This window comes from Carlito syrichta, unplaced genomic scaffold (assembly GCF_000164805.1).
Source record: "Carlito syrichta isolate Samal-C Ts95f unplaced genomic scaffold, Tarsius_syrichta-2.0.1 Scaffold307639, whole genome shotgun sequence".
Lineage (NCBI taxonomy): Eukaryota > Metazoa > Chordata > Mammalia > Primates > Tarsiidae > Carlito > Carlito syrichta.
This window is the reverse complement of record NW_007251735.1, coordinates 417,831-439,589: the sequence shown is the minus strand read 5'-3', so window position 1 is coordinate 439,589 and position 21,759 is coordinate 417,831. Positions and strand designations below refer to the sequence as shown.

The window sequence follows — 21,759 nt, the reverse complement described above, 5'->3', positions numbered from 1 at the left end:
TTTTTTTTTTTTTTGCATGTGTTCCTTTTCTATCGAGGATATATCACTCTCCACCAGGCACGGTAGCTCGTTCTTGTAATTGCAATGCTTAGGGAGGCAGAGGCAGGAGGATTGCTTGAGCTCACAGGTTCAAGACCAGCCTAAGCAACATGGCAAGACCTCATCTCTACAATAAATCAAAAAATTAGTCAGGTGTGGTGGTGTGCACTTATAGTTCCAGCTACTTGGCAGGCTGAGGCAGAAGGATCACCTGAGCCCAGTAGGTCAAGGCTGTGGTGGCCATGAGCTTGCCACTGCGCTCCAGCCTGGGCGACAGACTGCTACTCCAACTCAAAAAAAGGATATTACTCTTTGTTCTATTGTTGCAGATCTCTTTTCACAAGCTGTGATATTTACCTTTAAATCTCTGTGTCAGCCGGCCTCGGTGGCTCAGCACTTTGGGAGCCCGAGGTGAGTGGATTGCATGAGCCTGAGGGTTCGAGACCTACCTGGGCAACTTGACAAGACCTCATCTCTACAATAAATTGAAAAAACTAGCCAGGTGTGGTAGCGCGCGCCTGTAGTTCCAGCTACTTGGAAGGCTGAGGCGGAAGGATCGCCGGAGCCCAGCAGGTCGAGGCTGCGGTGGACAGGAGCGGCCACTGCACTCCAGTCTGGGCGACAGAGTGAGACTCCAACTCAAAAATAAATAAATAAATAAATAAATCTCTGTGTCGCTGGACTCAGTAGCTCAGCCTGTAATCCCAGCACTTTGGGAGGCCGAGGTGAGTGGATTGCCTGAGCCTGCGGGTTCGAGACCCACCTGGGCAACTTGGCGAGACCTCATCTGTACAATACATCAAAAAATTAGCCGGACATGGTAGCGCACCTGTAGTTCCAGCTACACGAAGGCTGAGGTGGAAGGATCGCCAGAGCCCAGCAAGTCGAGGCTGCAGTGGCCGGGAGCAGCCACTGCACTCCAGTATGGGTCACAGAGTGAGACTCCAACTCAAAAAAAAATTTAAATAAATAAATAAATAAATATCTCTGTCACATTTTTGGTATTTTTGGGTTTTTTTTTTACACTATCTTATTTTTGAGCCGCAGCCTTGACTTGCTAGACTCAGATGATCCTTCTGCCTCAGCCTTTCAAGTAACCGGTACCATAGGCACTCACCACCATACCTGGCTAATTTTTTATTTATTGTAGAGACGATGTCTCGCCAAGTTGACCAGGCTGGTCTCAAACCTCTGGGCTCAGGCAGTCCTCTCACCTACACCTCCTTAAGTGCTGGGATTATAGGTGTGAGCCACCTTACCTGGCTACACTACCTTTTCTTCCCTTATATATATAGATTATATTCCAGTATGTAGATTAATTTCTCTTCTTAAATTGGCCTAACAATTATTACACCTAACTACCTTTATAAAAATGTATAGCTTAAAACCTTTTACACTATAACAAGGAAGTATCTAGGAGATATTGCCACAGAAGCATGAGGAGATAGAGATGCTATTGACAGTGGTGGTTTTGCCTAGGTGCCCTTCTCTAGAGTGGCCTACAGTACTGTCCTCTAGAGTTGACGTGAATGAGATACTATGGTTTTACAAAGAGAATCCCAGAAACTTAGCTGGGGCCATTGATTAAAGAACACATCAGCCGGGCTTGGTGGCTCAGCCTGTAATCCTGCGCCTTTGGGAGGCTGAGGTGAGTGGATTGCCTGAGCCCGCGGGTTCGAGACCCACCTGGGCAGGCGAGACCTCATCTCTACAATAAATCAAAAATTAGCCAGGCGTGGTAGCGCGTGCCTGTAATTCCGGCTACTTGGAAGGCTGAGGTGGAAGGATCGCCAGAGCCCAGCAGGTCGAGGCTGCGGTGGCCAGGAGCGGCCACTGCACTCCAGTCTGGGCGACAGAGTGAGACTCCAACTCAAAAAAACACATCATTAGCTGCCGTGTTACCAGTGATGTTTTGTATTCCTTATTGAAGAAAACATTTTTGGTTTATTTGTTTAGGATTTAGAAGTAGTTTTGGTGGTACCTGCATGATCAATGTTTGTATACCTGACCCTGAATTGTACCCCACAATTTTATAATAAATAAATGAATTTTTAAAATAAAAATTAAAAAAAATTTTAAAAAACAAACAAAAAAAGAAGTAGTTTTGATGTGTACTTTAAAAGTCAGTTTGATTGTTAACTAGAAAATGGTAAATAAATGACTTGCTGCTATTGCTTTTGAAGGAAATAATTCAGAAAATATATTTTCTGAGAAGTTCAAGGAAGTCAATATTCCTGCTCCTCGCTCTGTTGGCAGTATTAAAATCAAGTTTACCCCTCGAGTATTCCCAACAGCTCTCCGTGAATCACAAGTAGCAGAAGAGGAGGAGGTAGATATATTTACCTTAGTTACAACTACTACAAATGAAACTGCTTTATTTTTACTTCATCTACTGAAATTAGTACTGGTTCTGAATTTTTTATATATTCATTATGTTAAAAATATTTCATGAGTATATTTTAGCATTTGCTTATGAGAAAATATATTTTGCAAATTTTTTTGGCTCTAGGATACTAATGAGAGAACACAGATTTAGAATATGTACAGTATTATTGTTTATTCCAAAAGGTACACTGTTGTACTTGCCATTTATTTTATCAAATACATCATTTTCTATAATACATTTATAAACTTATGTTTATAAACATAAGTATGTCGATATGTTTTTTGGAAAGAAGAGATTTGGGAATTAATATAGTATTACAATTAATAACAGATATCATAACAGATATTTCTAATGTGATACTTTAGAATAAATATCTTTCATTCATTTATAAATTCTTGAGTCCTGGATTTCAAATATTGTATCTTTAGTTATATAAGCACTAAGAACTACATTTTTTTTTTCCTGCAAGGTTTGAATTGTTGTCTCTTTCAATTGAAAAATTGTCACCCAGATGCAGGGGCTCACGCCTGTAATCCCAGCACTTTGGGAGGCTTAGATGAAAGGATCGCTTGAGCCCAGGAGTTTGAGACCAGCCTGAGCAACATAATACGACCTTATTTCCAAAGGAAAAAAAAAAGCTGGGTGTGGTGGCTCATGCCTGTAATGCCAGTGCTTTGGGAGGTGGAGGCAAGAGGATTGCCTGAGCCTGCAGGTTCCAGATCAGCCTGGGCAACAATCTGAGACCTTGTCTTACGATAAATCAAAATGAGCCAGGTGTGGTAGTGCGCGCCTGTAGTTCCAGCTACTCGGAAGGCTGAGGCGGAAGGATCGCGGAGCCCAGTAGGTAGAGGCTGCGGTGGCCGGGAACAGCCACTGCACTCCAGTCTGGGTGACAGAGTGAGACTCCAACTCAAAAAAATTAAAAATTAAAAAATTAAAATAAAATATAAATGAATAAATCAAAAAAAGTAGCTGGGTGTGGTGGCGCACACCTATAATAAAAGCACTTTGGGGGTGGAGGCAAGAGGATTGCCTGAGCCTGCAGGTTCCGGATCAGCCTGGGCAACAGTGCGAGACCTCATCTCTACAATAAATCAAAAAAAGTAGCTGGGTGTGGTGGTACACTCCTGTAGTTCCAGCTACTTGGAAGACTGAGGCAGAAGAATTGCCTAAGCCCAGCAGGCTGAGGCTGTGGTGACTGTGAGCATGCCACTGCACTCCAGCCTGGGTGGCAAAGTGAGACTCTTCCTACAAAAAAAAAAAATTATCCGATCATGGTGTTATGCCTATAGCTCCTGCGACTTGGGAGGCTGAGATAAGAGAATCACTTGAACCCAGGATGTCAAGGCTGCAGTGAGCTATGATTGTGCCAGGCATGGTGGCTCAAGTTTGTAATCCTAGCACTTTGGGAGGCCAAGGTGAGAGGATTGCCTGAGCCCAGGGGTTCAAGACCAGCCCGGGCAGCTTGGTGAGACGTCGTCTCTACAATAAATCAAAAAGTTATCCGGACATGGTGGCACATGCCTATAGTTCCAGCTACTTGGAAAGACTGAGGCAGAAGGATCACCTGAGCTCAGCAGGTCCAGACTGCGGTAGCCAAGAGCATGCCATTGCTTTCCAGCTTAGGCAACAGAATGAGACTCTGACTCAATAATAATAATAATAATAATAATAAAATTTAAACAATTTTAAAAATCACCCAGGCATGGTGGTGTGTACCTATAGTCCCAACTACTCAGGAGGCTAAGGCAGAAGGATCATCTAAGCCCAGGAGGTCAAGGCTGTGGTGAGTTGTGATTGTGCCACTGCATTCCAGCCTGGGTAATAGTTTGAGTTACCAACTAAAAAAAAGTTTGAAAATTTGTGGAAATAACTGAAGATCCTTAAAACATAATGATAATATATAAATCTTAACTTATTTCTTTTTGTTAAACAATATATTATTTTTATATTTTATTTCTAAAATTATTTCTATAATTATACAGTTATAATTATTTAAAAATCATTTGTATATCATTCTTTCCTTTGCAGTGACATGCTCATGGCCACTGCAGCCTGGATCAGCTGACTTAGACGATCCTTCTGCCTCAGCCTTCCAAGTAGCTGGAACTACAGGCGCGCACTCTGCTATGTCTAGCTAATTTTGTTTATTTATTGTAGAGACAAAGTCTCACAATATTGCCCAGGATGTTCTTGAACTTGGACTCAGGCAGTCCTCTGGCCTCTCCCTCCCAAAGTGCTGGGATTATAGGCGTGAGCCACTGCACCAGGCATCCTTTTTTTTTTTTTTTTAAGAGTTGGGGGTCTTCCTCTGTCACCCAGGCTGGAGTACAGTGGTGCAATCATGGTTCACTCCAGTCTGGAATCCCTGCGCTCAAGTGATCCTTCTACCCGTATATTTTTCAATATAGAAAAATAGGACCCAACACAATGGCTCACACCTGTAATCCCCACCCTTTGGGAGGCTGAGGTGGGAGGATTGCTTGAGACCAGGAGTTCAAGACCAGCCTGGGCAACAGAGCAAGACATTGGTCCTACAAAAAAAAAATTATCCGGGCATGGTGGTATGCCTATAGCCCCTGCTACTTGGGAGGCTGAGATAAGAGAATCACTTGAACCCCGGATGTCAAGGCTGCATGAGCTATGATTGTGCCAGTGTGCTCTTGCCTGGGCAACAGAGCAAGACTCTGTTCCCTAAAAGTAAAAAATATTGTAAGTAAGAAAAGTAAAATAATAATCACATGAATTTCCAGGAGGCATGAAATTTGGACTAGAAACTTTCATCTATTTTATCTCAACCAGGTAGTGAGATTTTTTAAAAAGTTTAAAATGTATAAATACTAGAAATTTAAAATTGTCTTCATCAACTAGTGCATTAATCTGCTCTGGCTGCTATAAACAAAATGCCAGAGACTGAGCGACTTAAACAACAGATATTGGCCAGTCATGATGGCTTAAGCCTATAATCCCAGCACTTTAGGAGGCCAAGGCAAGAGGATTGCCTGGCTCGGGGGTGTTCAAAAACCAGCCTGGGCAAGATGGTGAGACCTTGCCTCTACAATAAATTAAAAAAAAAAATTAGCTGGGCGTGGTAGCATGTGCCTGTAGTTCTGGCTACATGGAAGGCTGAGGCAGAAGGATCGCCAGAGCCCAGCAGGTTGACACTGGGGTGGCCGTGAGTGTGCCACTGCACTCCAATCTGGGCAACAGAGTGAGACTCTGACTCAAACATAAGAAAACAAACAAACAAACAAAAAAACCAGACATTCATTTATTACAGTTCTGGTGGCTTCGAAGTCCAAGATAAGGGTGTCAGCATGGTTGGGCTCCTAGTGGGGGCTCTCATCCTCACTTGCAGACAATCATTGTGTCCACATGGTGGGTGGGGGAGCTCTGATCTCTTTCTCTTCTTATAAGGATACTAATCCCATTATTAAGGTTCTACCCTCATGATCTCATCTAAACCTAATTTCTTCTTTGAGGCCCCACCTCCAAATACTCATTCACATTAATGGCTAGGGCTTCAGTATATGAATTTGGGAAGGTTACAGGGGACACAAACATTCAGTCCAAAATAGATAACATTTCCATCCACTGGAAGAAGATGGAAAATCTAAAAGCAAATGTCAGTAAAAACAAGATCTTTGTGTACTTTATAAGACTTCTTTCTCACTTCAGTGGCTACACAAACAAGCTGAGGCACAAAGAGCAATGAATACTGATATTCCTGAACTTTATGACTTAAAAGAAGAAGAAAAGAACCCAGAATGGTTGAAGGACAAAGGAAAGTAAGTTGCTTGAACTCTGGCCATGAGATCTATAATGTTTGTAGATATTAGTAGTTATCACAGACAGAGCATAATGGCTCATGCCTGTCATTTCATCACTTTGGGAGACTAAGGTGGAAGGATTGCTTGAAGCCAGGAATTCAAACCAGCTTGGTCAACAAAGTGAGACCTTGTCTCTACAAAAATAATTAAAAATAAAATTAGCCGAGTGTGGTGGTGTGTGTTTCTAGTCCCAGCTACTTGGCAAGCTGAGACAGAAGGATTACTTGAGCCCAGGAGTTAGAGGCTGCAGTGAGCTATGATTGTGCCACTGGACTCCAGCCTGGGCAACAGAGTGACACCCTGTCTCTTTGAAAAAAAAAGTAGTTCCATACTCTAGATATTTGGACCCATGTGTTTGTGTGTGTTGTTGGAGAAAAATAATCCAAATAAACAAGTAGACAGGGCCTTCATATTTTAAAAGTCAGATAATATAACAATTAGCCAGGTGTGGTGGCTTGTGCCTATAAACCCAGCACTTTGGGAGGCAGAGGTGAGAGGATTGCCTGAACTCAGGGGTTTGAGACCAGCTTGGGCAACTTGGCGAGACCTCACTCTACAATAAATAAATGAAAAAAATTAGCCAGGCTTGGTGGCACTCACCTGTAGTTCTGAAATAGGGACTGAGCGCTTAATTCACAGACACTGACACCAAATGTACAAGTTATAAAAAGGAGAGGTTTATTAGCCAAGAGCCAGCCGGCAGCCACTTGCTGCTGGACATGCAAGTCCCACGGCAAGGTCCCCCATTTGCTGCAGGGGCTTTCTTAAATGGGGCAAAACCACATTGGGACTTTCCAAGTGGGCCAAACCGCAATGTCCTGGAGGCCTAGGTACTTTTCAAGTAATGCTAGTGGGGTTCACAGAAGCGAAAAAAAAGCTGTTAAACAGTTTAACCTAGCCAGCAGGTACTGTTGCCAGTTTCCAGGAAGGGAACCTTAATTGTGCAAAGGCTGAGTACATGCTTAACTGTGCAAAGGCTGAGTTTATGCTTAGTCTAATTTTTGACATTGTAGATGTCTTATTAAGCCTCCTTCCACATTCTCCCCTTTCAGTTGGAGTCAAATCATTGGCTCTTTATACAGGGGATTATATTGAGTTCTGAGGACCATTAATTTTATTGATGACATACTATTTTTAACATAACCAAGGAGGCTTATGTATGGGTCTCAGTTTTTTTCAAGAAGCAATAGTTTTGTACCCCCATGCAGCACAGTGATATTGTCCTGCTTTGTGGCAATGGGCTGGTCCCGATGCCAGGCAAGCATAAAAACCAACAGATTTAAGTTTTTTTTATAAGCTAAGGCGCCGCATTCATCAGTGTGTGCCCCTGAGGGTTAGGCCTGGCCATAATTTACAAAGGTCAAAATTAAAGACAGGCTGCCCGGTTCCTCTGTAGGTGGCAATTACAATTCCAGTGACGGTATTTCTCAGTTCCCAGGAATAGTTCCCTGGAGTATAGGGATTACATGGGTTAGACCAATAGGCCTTAAGCTGGGGAAAGTATGCAAGGAATATGATTAAGATACCAGGCCTGCAAAAGTCTTATCTTGAGAGGATCTTCTCCAGTAGCTGATTTGATGACTTTCCATGTTTCCCGGGGGGGCGGTGGTGACTGCCTTTACTTGTGAATGATGAATCCAGGGGCGGACACCGCTGACTTTGACAGCCGTAGGAGTAGTAAAGATTACTATGTGGGGCCCTTTCCACCTTGGGGTGAGAGCCTCAGCTTTGTGCCATTTTATCCAGACCTGGTCACCAGGCTGGAACGGTTGTGGATGTTCCAGAACCGATTTCCAGAAGGCTACCTGCACGGTTTCAGCTTTGAAGAGCCTGCAGTGACTGAAGCAAATTATGGTTAGACAGTTCTAGTGCTTTTTCCAGTCCAATTTTTGGAAGTAACAGCAGGGGCCTTCCAAACAGAATTTCGAAGGGGGTTAGACCTTTGATGTAGGGGGTACACCTGGCCCTTAAGAGGGCATAGGGAAGGAGTGTTACCCAACCTTCGCTGGTCTCCAGGGTTAATTTGGTTAAGGTCTGTTTAAGTGTCCGATTTATTTATTTTTTATTTTATTATTTTATTTTTTTGAGTTGGAGTCTCTGTCACCCAGACTGGAGTGCAGTGGCTGCTCCCAGTCACCGCAGCCTCGAACTGCTGGGCTCCAGTGATCCTTCTGCCTCAGCCTTCCAAGTAGCCGGAATTACAGGCATGTGCTACCACACCCGGCTGATTTTTTGATTTATTGTAGAGATGAGGTCTCACTGCCCAGGCGGGTCTTGAACCCGTGGGCTCAGGCAATCCACTCACCTCAGCCTCCCAAAGGTGCGGGATTACAGGCTGAGCCACCAAGCCCGGCTCGATTTATTTTTTTTTTACCTGTCCAGAACTCTGGGGATGATAAGCACAGTGTAAGTTCCAATGTATCCTCAAGGTTTTTGCAATACCTTTAGTAAGTTTAGAAATAAATGCTGGGCCATTATCTGAGCCTAATGAGATAGAAAGATCATATCTTGGTATGATGTTATTTAAGAGTTTCTTTACTGTTACAGAAGCAGTTTTAGTTTTTGTAGGAAATGCCTCGAACCATCCCAAGAAGGTGTCTACCAAGACCAATAGGTATTTATATTTATATTGCCCAGGTTTGACTTCTGTAAAGTTTATTTCCCAATGTCTCCAGGGGGTTAGTCCCCTATCTCGGACCCCTTGGGTGGATACACTGACCTTAGCATTATTAGTTTGCTGGCATGACATGCAGCCTTGAATGAGTTCCTGGGCGAGCTGGTTCAGATGAGGGAGATAGAATTCTTTCCTTACAAGTTTGGTTAGTTTTGTCCTTTTCAAATGAGTACCTTCGTGGAGCTGCCTTAGGATTTGTTGTCCCAGGACTCAAGGGAGGAAGGTTCTGCTGTCCTGAAGTTGAAGCCATCCTTCTGGGTTTGAGGTTGGCTGCAATTTTTGTGCAGCAAGGAGGTCCTCTTCTGTATATTTTGGTGGCTCACATAGAACCAGAGGAGGCAGCGCCAGCAGGCAGGTGGTTCTGTGGTAAGCAGTTTCTCTGGCTGCTTGATCTGCTTTTCTATGTCCTATTGCCTCTTTTGAGTTTTCTTTTTGGTGGCCCGGGCAATGGATGATGGCGACTTGTTTGGGGGCCCATATTGCTGCCAGGAGGTCTAAGACCTCTGCTTTATTTTTTATAGTTTTCCCCTCTGCGGTGAGCAGTCCCCGCTCCCTGTAAATTGTCCCATGAACGTGTGCAGTTGCAAATGCATACCTAGTGTCAATGTAGATGTTGACAACTTTTCCTTCACCTGCTTTTAGTGCCTCGGTTAGGGCAATCAGTTCTGCTTTTTGGGCTGATGTTCTCTGTGGAAGAGGCTCAGCCCAAATAGTTCCCTGTAGAGTGACCACCGCTGCCCCTGCATACCTTACCCCATTCTGGATGAAACTGCTGCCATCCAAGAAAAGCATTAGGTCCGGGTTTGTTCGCGGGACATCGGTTAGGTTCCAGCGCAGCTTCTGGAACTCAGTTGTTTTATAACAACAATGTGGTGGCCCTGTGGGACTTTCTTCCTGTAGCAAAGTTGCGGAGTTCAAGCTGGGGGTATGCTGGAACTTGATGCGGGGTTGATCTAAAAGCAGCGCTTGATAATGAGTTATTCGGGCGTTTGACATCCATTTGTCAGGGGCCCCTCAGAGTAAAGACTCCACTGCATGCATGGCCGTGACAGTCAGATTCTGCCCCAATGTTAGTTTGTCTGAGTCCTTTACTAACATGGCAATGGCTGCTATAACCCGCAAGCAGGGCGGCCAGCCCAAGGCTACCAGCTCTAGTTTTTTTGACAAGTAGGCGACTGGCCTGTTTCATGGGCTGAGCTTTTGGGTTAGGACACCCCGGGTGACACCTTGTTTTTCATTCACATAAAGGTGGAAAGGTTTTTTAATATCCAGCAAGGCCAGGGCCAGAGCTGAGACCAGGGCATTTTTAAGGGCTTGGAAAGCTTGTTTCCCTCCGGTGTCCATTTAAAATTAGCCTCTGGTCCCTTGGTTATTTCATAGAGGGGTTTGCAAGATTAGCAAACTTAGGGATCCATAGTCGGCAGTATCCTACAGCTCCTACAGCTCCTAAGAACCTGCCGGACCTGCCTTTTGCTTCCTGGGTCCAGAATGCCTGCTATAGCCCGAATGCGCTGGGCAGTTAAAGATTTTTTTGCTAGTGAAGTTTTTCGCCCGGTGCTGGTTCCTCTTTTCCCTGTTGGCTGCTTGGGTTTAATTTCCTGTAAAGCTGCTGCTACTACTTTGGCCATTTTTTTGGTTTGTTGGTTTTCAAGTGAGTTCTTGCTATTATAAACCTTCTGGGCTACCTCGGTTAATTCTGATAAATTTTTCCTTTAAATCCTTTAATCTTCTGCAATTTCTTTCTTATATCAGGGTCTGACTGGGAGACAAAGGCTATAACTAAAGCCCTCCCATTTTTCTGGAGCCTCTCGGTCTATGGGAGTATATGTCCAATAGGCCTCCATAAGGCATTCCAGAAAAGCCATGGAGATTCCTGTGGGCCCTGAGTTATCTCACTTACTTTAGACAAATTTGTAGGCCACCTGGCAGCAGCCTGGAAACCCCCAATTAGAGTCCGGCAATAAGTGGTGAGACACTCCCTACCGTGATCGGTGTTCAGGTTCCAATTAGGCCTTTCAGCGGGGAAGAAACGGTTCACACGGTCCTGCTCTGCTGGTTTGCTGTCCGGTCCCAGGACCAATTTCCTTGTCTCCTGACGGATTCGTTCTCTTTCCTCCACAGTAAAAAGGGTTTGGAGGAGCTGTTGGCAGTTATTCCAAGTGGGCTGGTGGGTGAAGAAAATAGTTTCTAAAAGGCTCCGAGGTTTTTCAGAGAATGCTGGATTTTGGTGCTTTTAATTTTAAAGATTACTAGTAGAGAAAGGGACATAAACCATAAAGGGCTGACCTCCCAAACCTCCCACATCTATTCCTGGGGCCTGTCTCAGGGGGAGGACTGTGGAAGTCTGAGTTCTCCAAAGACGAGTCAGGGCTATTCGGTTTATCAGGGGCGGTTGGGCCCTTGGGAGACACATGGGGAAGAGGAGGATAAAGGGGCTGATACGAGGACCCACTCCTGGTAAGTGACAGGCTGAGAACCTTGTGGACCCCCCGCTCTCGCTCAGATGTAGAGTAGGGTGGGGGAATTTTATTGTCCTCCGGTGGGCTCTGGAGGACCAGAGGTTTGGCTTTTGGAGTTTCCTGTAGGGCTAAAACACAAGAAGAATTAGCTTTTGTTTCAGCTTTTTTCATCCATGATGGCTGCTGCATTACCAGGAGGTATCAGGCAGTGATGTACGGGATCTGGTCCAAGTGGTGTTGATAGATGAAGTGCACACAAACAGAACAGGAACTTGACTCACCTCTCAGAGGGCTCTGGGGACGTTGTGAGTCTGCCAGAGACTACAATCAGCCTTTTGTGAGTCTACAGACTCACCAGGCCCGACAAATACTGGAGGTCACGGGTATACAGACCCACAAAGTCAGCTGGTGATTGGGGCTGGGGATTAAGCTCTCAGATTTCCCAGGCAAGCCCCCAGATGAAATAGGGACTGAGCGCTTAATTCACAGACACCGACACCAAAAGTACAAGTTATAAAAAGGAGAGGTTTATTAGCCAAGAGCCAGCCGGCAGCCACTTGCTGCTGGACATGCAAGTTCCACAGCAAGGTCCCCCATTTCCCCATTTGCTATAGAGGCTTGCTTAAATGGGGCAAAACCACACTGGGACTTTCCAAGTGGGCCAAACCACAACGTCCTGGAGGCCTAGGTACTTTTCAAGTAATGCTAGCGGGGTTCACAGAAGTGAAAAAAAAAGCTGTTAAACAGTTTAACCTAGCCAGCAGGTACTGTTGCCAGTTTCCAGGAAGGGAACTTTTTAAATTGTGCAAAGGCTGAGTACATGCTTAACTGTGCAAAGGCTGAGTTTATACTTAGCCTAATTTTTGACATGTAGATGTCTTTTTAAGCCCCCTTCCACAGTTCTAGCTACTTGGAAGGGGCTGAGGTTGAAGGATCACCTGAGTCCAGCAGATAGGTACAGTTGTCATGAGTGTGCCACTGCACTCCAGCTGAGGCGACAAATTGAAACTCCAACTCAAAATAAAAAAATAAATAACAAGCTGGGCTTGGTGGCTCAGCCTGTAATCCCGTGCCTTTGGGAGGCTGAGGTGAGTGGATTGCCTGAGCCTGTGGGTTCAAGACCCACCTGGGCAACTTGGCGAGACCCCATCTCTACAATAAATCAAAAAAATCAGCCGGGTGTGGTAGCATGCGCCTGTAGTTCCAGCTACTTGGAAGGCTGAGGCGGAAGGATCGCCAGAGCCCAGCAGGTCGAGGCTGCGGTGGCCGGGAGCGGCCACTGCACTCTAGTCTGGGCGACAGAGTGAGACTCCAACTCAAATAAATAAATAAATAAGTAACAAATAAAGTTCTTATTTATTTTGTTTTTAATTTAAGTGTTATAAAAATGAAAAATGCTGACTAGGTGCACTTTGGGAGGCTGAGGTGAGAGGATTGTCTGAGCTCATGGGTTCAAGACCAGCCTGGGCAACTTGATGAAACCTCACCTCTACAGTAGACCAAAGCATTAGCCAGGTGTGATGGTACGTGCCTATAGTCTCAGCTACTCAGCTACTGAGGCAGAAGGATCACTTGAGCCCAGCAGGTAGAGGCTGCAGTGGCCATGAGCATGCCACTGTATTCCAGACTGGGTGACAGAGTAAGACTCCAACTCAAATAAAAAAGAAAAATGCTTATTAAAATTCCTTTTACATTTAATACAAGTCCTTCCTGATATCTCCCTTAAAAACAGGTTTTTAAAAACTTAGAGCTTTTTTGATTATTCATTATAATTTTTATTTTTTTTAAATAGTAGAAAAACAGGTTTATTATATACTCTGCACTCCTAGGTCAAGGGAGTAGCAAGGGAGCAGCAGACAGAACAGGGAAAAGGCAGGTGTCTGCTCATATCAGTTTTTAAAAGACTATGATACTATCTCATAAATTATTTTATAATAAGGCAGTCATTTTCTATTTTATTTGATTTGATTTATTTTTAAATTTGTTTTATGTAGGAGTCTCAGTCTGTCACCCAGGCTGTAGTACAGTGGCACACTCATGGCTACCGCAGCCTTAACCTGCTGGGCTCAGGTGATCCTTTTGTCTCAGCCTTCCAAGTAGCTGGAACCATAGGCATGTGCCACAGCTCATTTTTTGATTTATTGTAGAGCTGAGGTCTTGCCATATTGCCAGTGCTGGTCTCAGATCCCCAGGATCACACAATCCTCTCACCTCAGCCTCCCAAAGTACTAGGATTACAGGGGTGAGCCACCACACCCTGCTTCTTTATATGTGTCTCTGTATGTGAATATTTTAATACAATGATCAAAAACAGTGAATTCTGGTATATTCTGAGAGCCAATTTGAGTTCATATTTTGTGACATCTGTAATATTGCTTACTATATTTCATTATATGCACTCTGTGTTACTTTCTTATTGCTTCTGTAACAAACTGCCACAAACTCAGTGACCTAAACAACACATATTTATATTGTACAGTTTTGGAGGTCAGAAGTCCAAACCAAGTTTCACTGGGCTAAAATCAGGTGTCAATTGCTTTCCTTTTGAAGGCTCTAGGGGGAAAACTATTTCTTTTTATTTATTTATTTATTCATTTATTTATTTTTTTGAATTGGAGTCTTACTCTGTCACCCAGACTGGAGTGCAATGGCCGCTCCCGGCCACCACAGCCTCAACCTGCTGGGCTCCGGTGATCCTTCTGCCTCAGCCTTCCAGGTAGCTGGAACTACAGGTGTGTGCTACCACGCCCAGCTAATTTTTTTTGATTTATTGTAGAGATGAGGTCTTGTCAAGTTGCCCAGGGGGGTCTTGAACCCGTGGGCTCAGGCAGTCCACTCACCTCGGCCTCCCAAAGTGCTGGGATTACAGGCTGAGCCACTGAGCCCGGCCAGAAACCTATTTACATTTCCAGCTTCTCAGCTGCTTACATTCCTTGGATTGTAGCTCCAAGCCACTGATTGCATCACTCTGACCATTGCTTCCATGGTCACTTCTTTTTCTGCCTCTCTTGCTTCCCTCTTTCTTTTAGAAGGACCCTTGTATTCATATTAGCCCAACCTACATAATCCAGGGTAATCTCCCCATCTAAAGATCTTTAATCACATCTGAAAAGTCATTTTTGTGATATTAATATTCATAGGTTTTGGGATTTGAATGTGAACATCTTTGAGGAAGGCATCTGTCTACCACAATGTCTATATTTTTCTTATCTTCTTTCTGCTTTTTCTTAGTCTTTTCTCTTGTCTGTTACATCACCAGGGATTGTTTTGTGGAGTTCTCTGGAGTTGCCAGTTTTTCCAAAGGTCAGAAATGTGGGTTGGGTCTTCTTACTCCCAACAGTAAAATCATACATAATCTTTCCTCCTCTTTCTCTTCTCCCTTCCTGTCTTTCTTCCTATTCATGTATTCAATCATTAAATAAAGGGTTATAGCTGGATTGCGAGAAACAATGCCAACACACAGGAAAGGTCAGATTATGAGTCCTATATTGATGCCAGAGACCAAGAGTGGACTAGTGTCCCAAATAACTCTCGGCAGTGAACAGAGTGAGTCATGGGGTTTTAAAAGGTAAACATTGCATAAGCCGTACAGTTTGACTGATATTTCTTGGCAAACTATATGGTTAGTAAGAAGTAGTGAGGGTTACGGATGGTTACAGAATTTACACAACTAGGGAGTTTCCAATCACCGAGGGGTACAGGAATGTGGGTATGTGGTATGATTACAAGAGGTTTACATAAGGGGTCATCTCTAGGCTAAGATGGAAGATCTGTTACAAAATAGAGTTACTTACTCAGGTCAAGCAAGCTATTTCAGCAGGCCATTATGGGTTTTACAGATATATATTTCAAAACATCTAGTAACTGGGCTCAGTGGCTCACACACCTGTAATCCTAGCACTTTAGGGGGTGAAGGTGAGAGGATTGCCTGAGTCCAGGGTTCAAGAACAGCCTGGGCTGGGCTCGGTGGCTCAGCCTGTAATTCCAGCACTTTGGGAGGCTGAGGTGAGTGGATTGCCTGAGCCGGTGGGTTCGAGACCCACCTGGGCAACTTGGCGAGGCCTCGTCTCTACAATAAATCAAAAATTAGCCGGGCATAGTAGTTCCAGCTACTTGGAAGGCTGAGGCGGAAGGATCACCAGAGCACTGCAGATCGAGGCTGCGGTGGCCGGGAGGGTGCCACTGCACTCAAGTCTGGGCAACAGAGTGAGACTCCAACTCAAAAAAAATAAAAAAATAGCCTGGGCAACATGGTAAGACCTCATCTCTACAATAAATCAAGAAAAGCTTGGTGGGCATGGCAGTGCACGCCTGTAGTTCCAGCTACTTGGAAGGCTGAGGTGGAAGGATTGCCTGAGCCCAGCAGGTCTAGCCTGTGGTGGCCATGAGCATGCCACTGCACGCCAGCCTGGGCAACAGAGTGAGACTCCTATTCAAGAAAAAGATAAAGTAGCACTTGAACTCCTCTTAACAATAAGTAGGAGTTTCAGAGGAATAGAGAGAAAGGCATTCATTTCAGACACGGGTGACAGTATGAGCAAAGGTTCAGAGACAAGTAGTAGTATGGTATAGGTCAGGAACTCTGGGTAGTTTATTCATTGCTAAAAAGAAGAAGAAGAAGAAAACATAAATTTGAAGACAGGAGTGATGAAATGAGCTTAGAAAAAATAGGTAAGGACCTCCTGAGTTTTTGTTAAGATTCTTAGATTCTATCCTATAAGGTGGGAAAAGAAATTTTGTTGTAGAAACCCAGCCAAAGACCCTGAATTATGGGATTTTTATAACGGACAGGTAATTGGGGAGATATTTAGGAAGTAAAATAGGCAGAACTTCTTTTTATTTAATTTTATGCATTTTATAGAGGCAAGGTCTCCCTCAGTTGCCCAGGCTGGAGAGCAGTGGAATGTCCATAGCTCACTGTAGCCTTGACCTCCTGGGCTTGAGCCTCAGCCTCCCACGTAGCTGGGACTACAGGAACATGTTACTATACCCTGCTAATTTTTTTATCTTTTTTAAAAAATGTATTGTAGAGATGCGGTCTTGCTAAGTTGCCCAGGCTGGTCTCGAATCTGTAGGCTCAGGCAATCCTCTCACCTCAGCCTCCCAAAGTGCTGGGATTATAGGCATGAGCCACCCTGCGTGGCCTTTTTTTTTTTTTTTTTTTTTTTTTTTGAGATGGAGTCTCACTGTGTTGCCCAGGCTGACATCTGGAGTGCAGGGGCACACTCACGGCCACCACATCAACCCACATCAACCTGCTGGGCTCAGGTGATCCTTCCGCCTCAGCCTTCCAAGTAGCTGGAACTACAGGCACATGCCACCATGTCTGGCTAATTTTTTTTTTTTTTGGTAGAGATGAGATCTCACCAAGTTGCTCAGGCTGATCTCAAACTCATGGGCTCAGGCAATTCTCCTACCTCAGCTTCCCAAAGTGCTGGGATTTTTATAGGCATGAGCCATTGTGCCCGGCTAATTTTTTTTTTTATCTTACTTTTTGTAGAAACAGGATCTCACTGTTGCCTAGGTTGTTCTCAAGCTCCTGCCTCAAGCAGTCCTCCCATCTTGGCCTGCCAAACTCTGGCGTGAGCCACCAGGCAGAAGTTTTTGACTGATTGTTAGGGAGTGGGAGAGAAGGAATAGTTGGGTGACTTCCAGGTTTCTAGTTTGAATGATTGTGTGGTGCCACAAAATGAGTTAGAGAGTGCTAGAAAAGAAACTAGTTAGGATGGAATGCAAGTGAATTTAGTTTTAAATATGTTGAGTTTGAGACATCTCTGACAGTTTAAATCTGGGTGACAGGGTGCAGCAAATTTGAAACTCAGGGGAGAAGCCGGCATTGTAAATATATACTTGGGGTTTATCAGCATTTATCTAGGGGCTGGATTTATAAGAGTAAGGGAGACCGAGTGAGGTGGCTCATGTCTGTAATCCCAGCACTTTGGGAGGCTGAGGTGAAAGGGTTGCTTGAGCCAATGGGTTTGAGACCACCTGGGCAACTTGGCAAGACCTTGTCTCTACAATGAAAAATTTTTTTAAAATGACCAGGTGTGATGACGCATGCCTGTAGTTCCAGCTACTTGGAAGGCTGAGGTGGAAGGATTGCCTGAACCCAGCAGGTCGAGGCAGCAGTGGCTGTGAGTGTGCCACTGTACTCCAGTCTGGGCAACACAGTGAGACTCCAACTCAAAAAAATACAAATAAAAATAAAAAGAGTAGGTGAAATACTTAAGAAGAGTATATAGCTGGGTGCAGTGGCTCAGACCTGTAGCCTGTAATCCTAGCACTTTTGGAGGCTGAGGTGAGAGAATTGCCTGAGGGGGTTTGAGACCAGCCTGGGCAACTTGATGAGACCTTGTCTCTACAATAAAAAAATAAAAATGTAAGCTGGGCATGGTAGCACGTGCCTGTAGTTCCAGCTACTTGGAAGGCTGAGGTGGAAGGAGCACCTGAGCCCAGCAGGTCAAGGCTGCTGTGGCTGTGAGCGTGCCACTGCACTCCAGCTTGGGCAACAGAGTGAGACTTTGACTCAAAAATAAAAATAAAAAAAGAGTGATAGTCTCAGGAGAGTAGTAAACTGAGGATATAACCCTGTGAGTTGTGAGCTACCAACATTTAAAGGACTGGCAAAAGAAAGGAGCACACAAAAATACTCCCAGAGGCCAGTGGATCAAAAACTTTAAGGGAAAAGTTTTGTTTTATTATTCTCTCAGACTAGAAAAGGTTTAAATAGATTTGGAGACAGAAGAGGGAAAAGGTGATTGAAACATCTTCAAGAAGAGTAGAGAAATTTGGGTCTTGGCCAAGGGTGGTTTTGATTTTGTTTTTGTTTCTCCTCTTTTTAAAAGTTGCATTAATTTTATGAACAGAAAAATATTCCTTTTGAAAGAAATTCACACAATGCACATTAAATGAAAGTCCCTCTTGGTTTTTATCTGGTCTACAGGCTTCTTGCCTCTCCTGCCCCCCACTGATAATCATGTCTTGAATTGCATTTGCTTAGTTTTAAGCTACCACTGTCATAATCATAGTTAATATATTAATAGCTTCCTATAGTTTACAAGAGTCTTTTGTATAGTAGTAGCTCATTAAATCCTCACAACTATAAGTTGGGTAGAACCCAGTGCTTTCGCATTCATTTAACAAATGCTTATTGAGAAACAAGTAGCTTTGCAAGAAACAGCTCATTTAGTTCTCATAATAACCTGACTAGTTGGATATTATTACCTTTATCCCCATTTTATAAACGTGGAGCCAGGTGCAATGGCTCACACTTCTAATTCCAGCACTTTGGGAGGCAGAGGTGAGAGGATTGCCTGAGCTCAGGTGTTCAAGATCAGCCTGAGTAACATGGTGAGATCTTGTCTCTATAATAAATCAAAAAATTATCTGGGTGTGGTGGCATATGCCTGTGGTTCCAGCTACTTGGAAGGCTGAGGTGGAAGAATCACCTGAGCCCAGCTGGTCGAGATAGCAGTGGCTATAAGCATGGACAACAGAGTGAGACTCCGACTCAAAAAAAAACAAACAAAAACCAACCAACCAAACAAACAAAAACACATGGAAACAAGACCCGGTGCCATGGCTCAAGCCTATAATCCCAGCACTTTGGAAGGCCAAGGTGAGAGGATTGCCTGAGTCCAGGGGTTCAAGACCAGCCTGGGCAACTTGGTGAAACTTCGTCTCTACAATAAATAAAAAAAAATAGCTGAGTGTGGTGGCGTGTGTCTGTAGTTCCAGCTACTTGGAAGGCTGAGGCAGAAGGATCATCTGAGCCTAGCAGGTTGAGGTTATGGTGGCTGTGAGTGTGTCTCTGCACTTCAGCCTGGGCAACAGAGTAAGACTCCAATGCAAAACAAACAAACAAACAAAGTAAACCATGGAACAGGACTCGGGAGGTTAGGAAACTTAGCTAATATGGTGGTTAATAAGTAGAACCAGGATTCAATCCCAGATTAATGTGATTTTGAAGCTTGTGTTTTAACCACTGCTATGTATCCCTTTCACAAATAAAATTCACTTCATGTCTTTTTGTTCCATTTGTTAGCTCTATTGAAGGCAGCCCAAGTGGTTTAGCTATGAATTGCTGCTCCTTGCAGTCTGATATTGCCTGAGTGTGCATAGCTAGGTATGCTATCCTGTTGGATTGCTCACTTTTGTTCTAGAAAATGTAGACAGATTTACTTGAGATAGACAGATACCTTATTTTCTGAGATTGGAGCAAAGAATGTATAGACAAGTGTGGATCTAGATACGTTTCTAGCAAGGGACATTGGTTAATGGGTACTGTTGAGGGCTCTAATCATTTAGAGAACATGAATTCATAGATCCAGTCAGTATAGCTGTGCGACTTATTGCCTATAGAGTTTAGTCTTTTGGATTTAACAGTAGAAAAAGCAGATGAGATCATTGAGCTAGGGTTGGAGTTTTGACTGACAAATAAAGCAGAACATTAGTGTGTGTGTTTGTGTGTGTGTGTGTGTGTGTGTGTGTGTGTGTGTGTGTGTGTTATTGACTTCTGACAAAAGCCATGAATTGTCAGCAATCCAGTACAAAAGTGCATTTTAAAACTGTCAAATGTGATTGTCAGATTGTAACAACCACACTAAGGTTGTACTTAGTCTGTTGTTTTGGTACCATTTTGCCTTACTACCTCTAATAGGTAAAAAAAGAAACAGAACCAAAATAAAAGGAAGAAGAGAGTTGAAAAATGAAAGACAGGAAAACTCAGCTACTAATGACAGTAATGTGAGAACTGCCCAGAGAAACAGAGCAGAGTATAGTCAATCGTAATGCTAAGTATAAACAAATAAAAGGAGGGGTATAATTGTTACAAATGTCTCCTCTCCTATCTAGCAATGTAATACAGTACAAAAGATAGAACCAGTTGGGAAGCAGTATATTGAATTTAAAGCCAAAGGATGAAATTCTTTCCTCTCCAGAGGCTTTATTTGATGGTAGCCTTCTATATTTATACCAGCAAAACCAGTCCAACTGTCTTCATTGTGCTTCAACCAATGGGACACTTGTTTCACAAAAGGTGGAAGTGGGCAAGTCTTTCAGAAGAGCAATAGCTTAAGAAAATTATTTAGGGAACTATACCTACTCAAAAATGGATTATTTCCTCGTTAGTACAATGGTGATTTTTTTAAAAAATGGATTCTGGCCGAGCATAGTGGCTCATGCCTATAATCCTAGCACTTTGGGAAGCCAAGGCTGGAGGATTGATTGAGCCCAGGAGTTTGAGACCAGTCTAGGTAACACAGCAAGATCTCTTCTCTACAAAAAAATCAAAAAATTAGCCACGCATGGCAGTGCTAGCCTATTGTCCCAGCCGCTTAGGAAGGCTGAGGCAGAGTGATCACCTGAGTACAGGAGGTGGAAGCTGTGGTGGGCCATGATTGTGCCACTGCAGTCCAAAATGGGTGACAGAGTGAGATCCTGACTCAAAAAAAAGTATTCTTAGAAAAAGTCACAGAATATTTTCAGTTTTCTTTACCCAGACTTAGTACTATTGTGTCTTAGTTTTAAATGCCAAATCTCTGTTCCAGAAAAATATATATAACTTAGGTAATTTTACTTGCTCATGAAAGCATTTTACCTTTTCCAATTAACATTATAGCATCTCACATAAAACAGATTTACTTTGATTTAGGTATGTGCATGGTATGATGCTATTTACACCTCCATGACTTGGAGGTGTAAATAACTTTAATAGCTATTCTTCCAGATGCTTGTAATCATATAAGATGGATGAACCACTGTTCTTTCCTATTGAACAATACTTAGTGCTTGTGTGTGTGTGTGTATGTGTGTGTGTTTTTTTGTAAGTTGGAGTCTCACTCTGTCGCCAGACTGGAGTGCAGCGGCATGCTCACACCCACCTCAGCTTCTACCTGCTGGGCTCAGGTGATCCTTCCACCTCAGCCTTCCAAGTAGCTGGAACCATAGGCATGCGCCACCACACCTGACTAATTTTTTTGAGTTGGAGTCTCACTCTGTCACCCAGGCTGGAGGGCAGTGGCACACTCCCGTCCACCACAGCCTTCCAAGTAGATGAAACTATAGGAATGTACCACCATGCCTGGCTAATTTTTTGTAGAAATGAGGTCTCGCCAAGTTGCCCAGGCTGGTCTCGAATCCACAGGCTCAGGCAGTTCTCTCCCTTCGGCCTCCCAATGTGCTGGGATTATAGGCGTGAGCCACTGTACCTGGCAATTTTTTGATTTATTGTAGAGACAAAGTCTTGCCATCTTGCTCAAGCTAGTCTTGGAACACCTGAGCTCAGGCAGTCCTCTCACCTCCACCTCCCAAAGTGTTGGGATTACAGGCGTGAGCCACACCTCACTATCTTTTTTTTTTTTTTTTTTTTTT

The 21,759-nt window shown here is 43.8% G+C and overlaps 1 protein-coding gene across 2 annotated transcripts in view; it reads left to right on the top strand.

The window, feature by feature from the left end:
* DNAAF4 (dynein axonemal assembly factor 4) overlaps nt 1–21,759 on the top strand; it is a 71,846-nt gene that overhangs the window by 35,572 nt on the left and 14,515 nt on the right. For both annotated transcript variants that reach the window (XM_008064525.2, XM_008064524.2), the window contains exons 6-7: nt 2,223–2,368; nt 6,104–6,213. In XM_008064525.2, the coding sequence (XP_008062716.1) occupies nt 2,223–2,368; nt 6,104–6,213 (256 nt within the window). The remainder of the gene's footprint in view (nt 1–2,222; nt 2,369–6,103; nt 6,214–21,759) is intronic.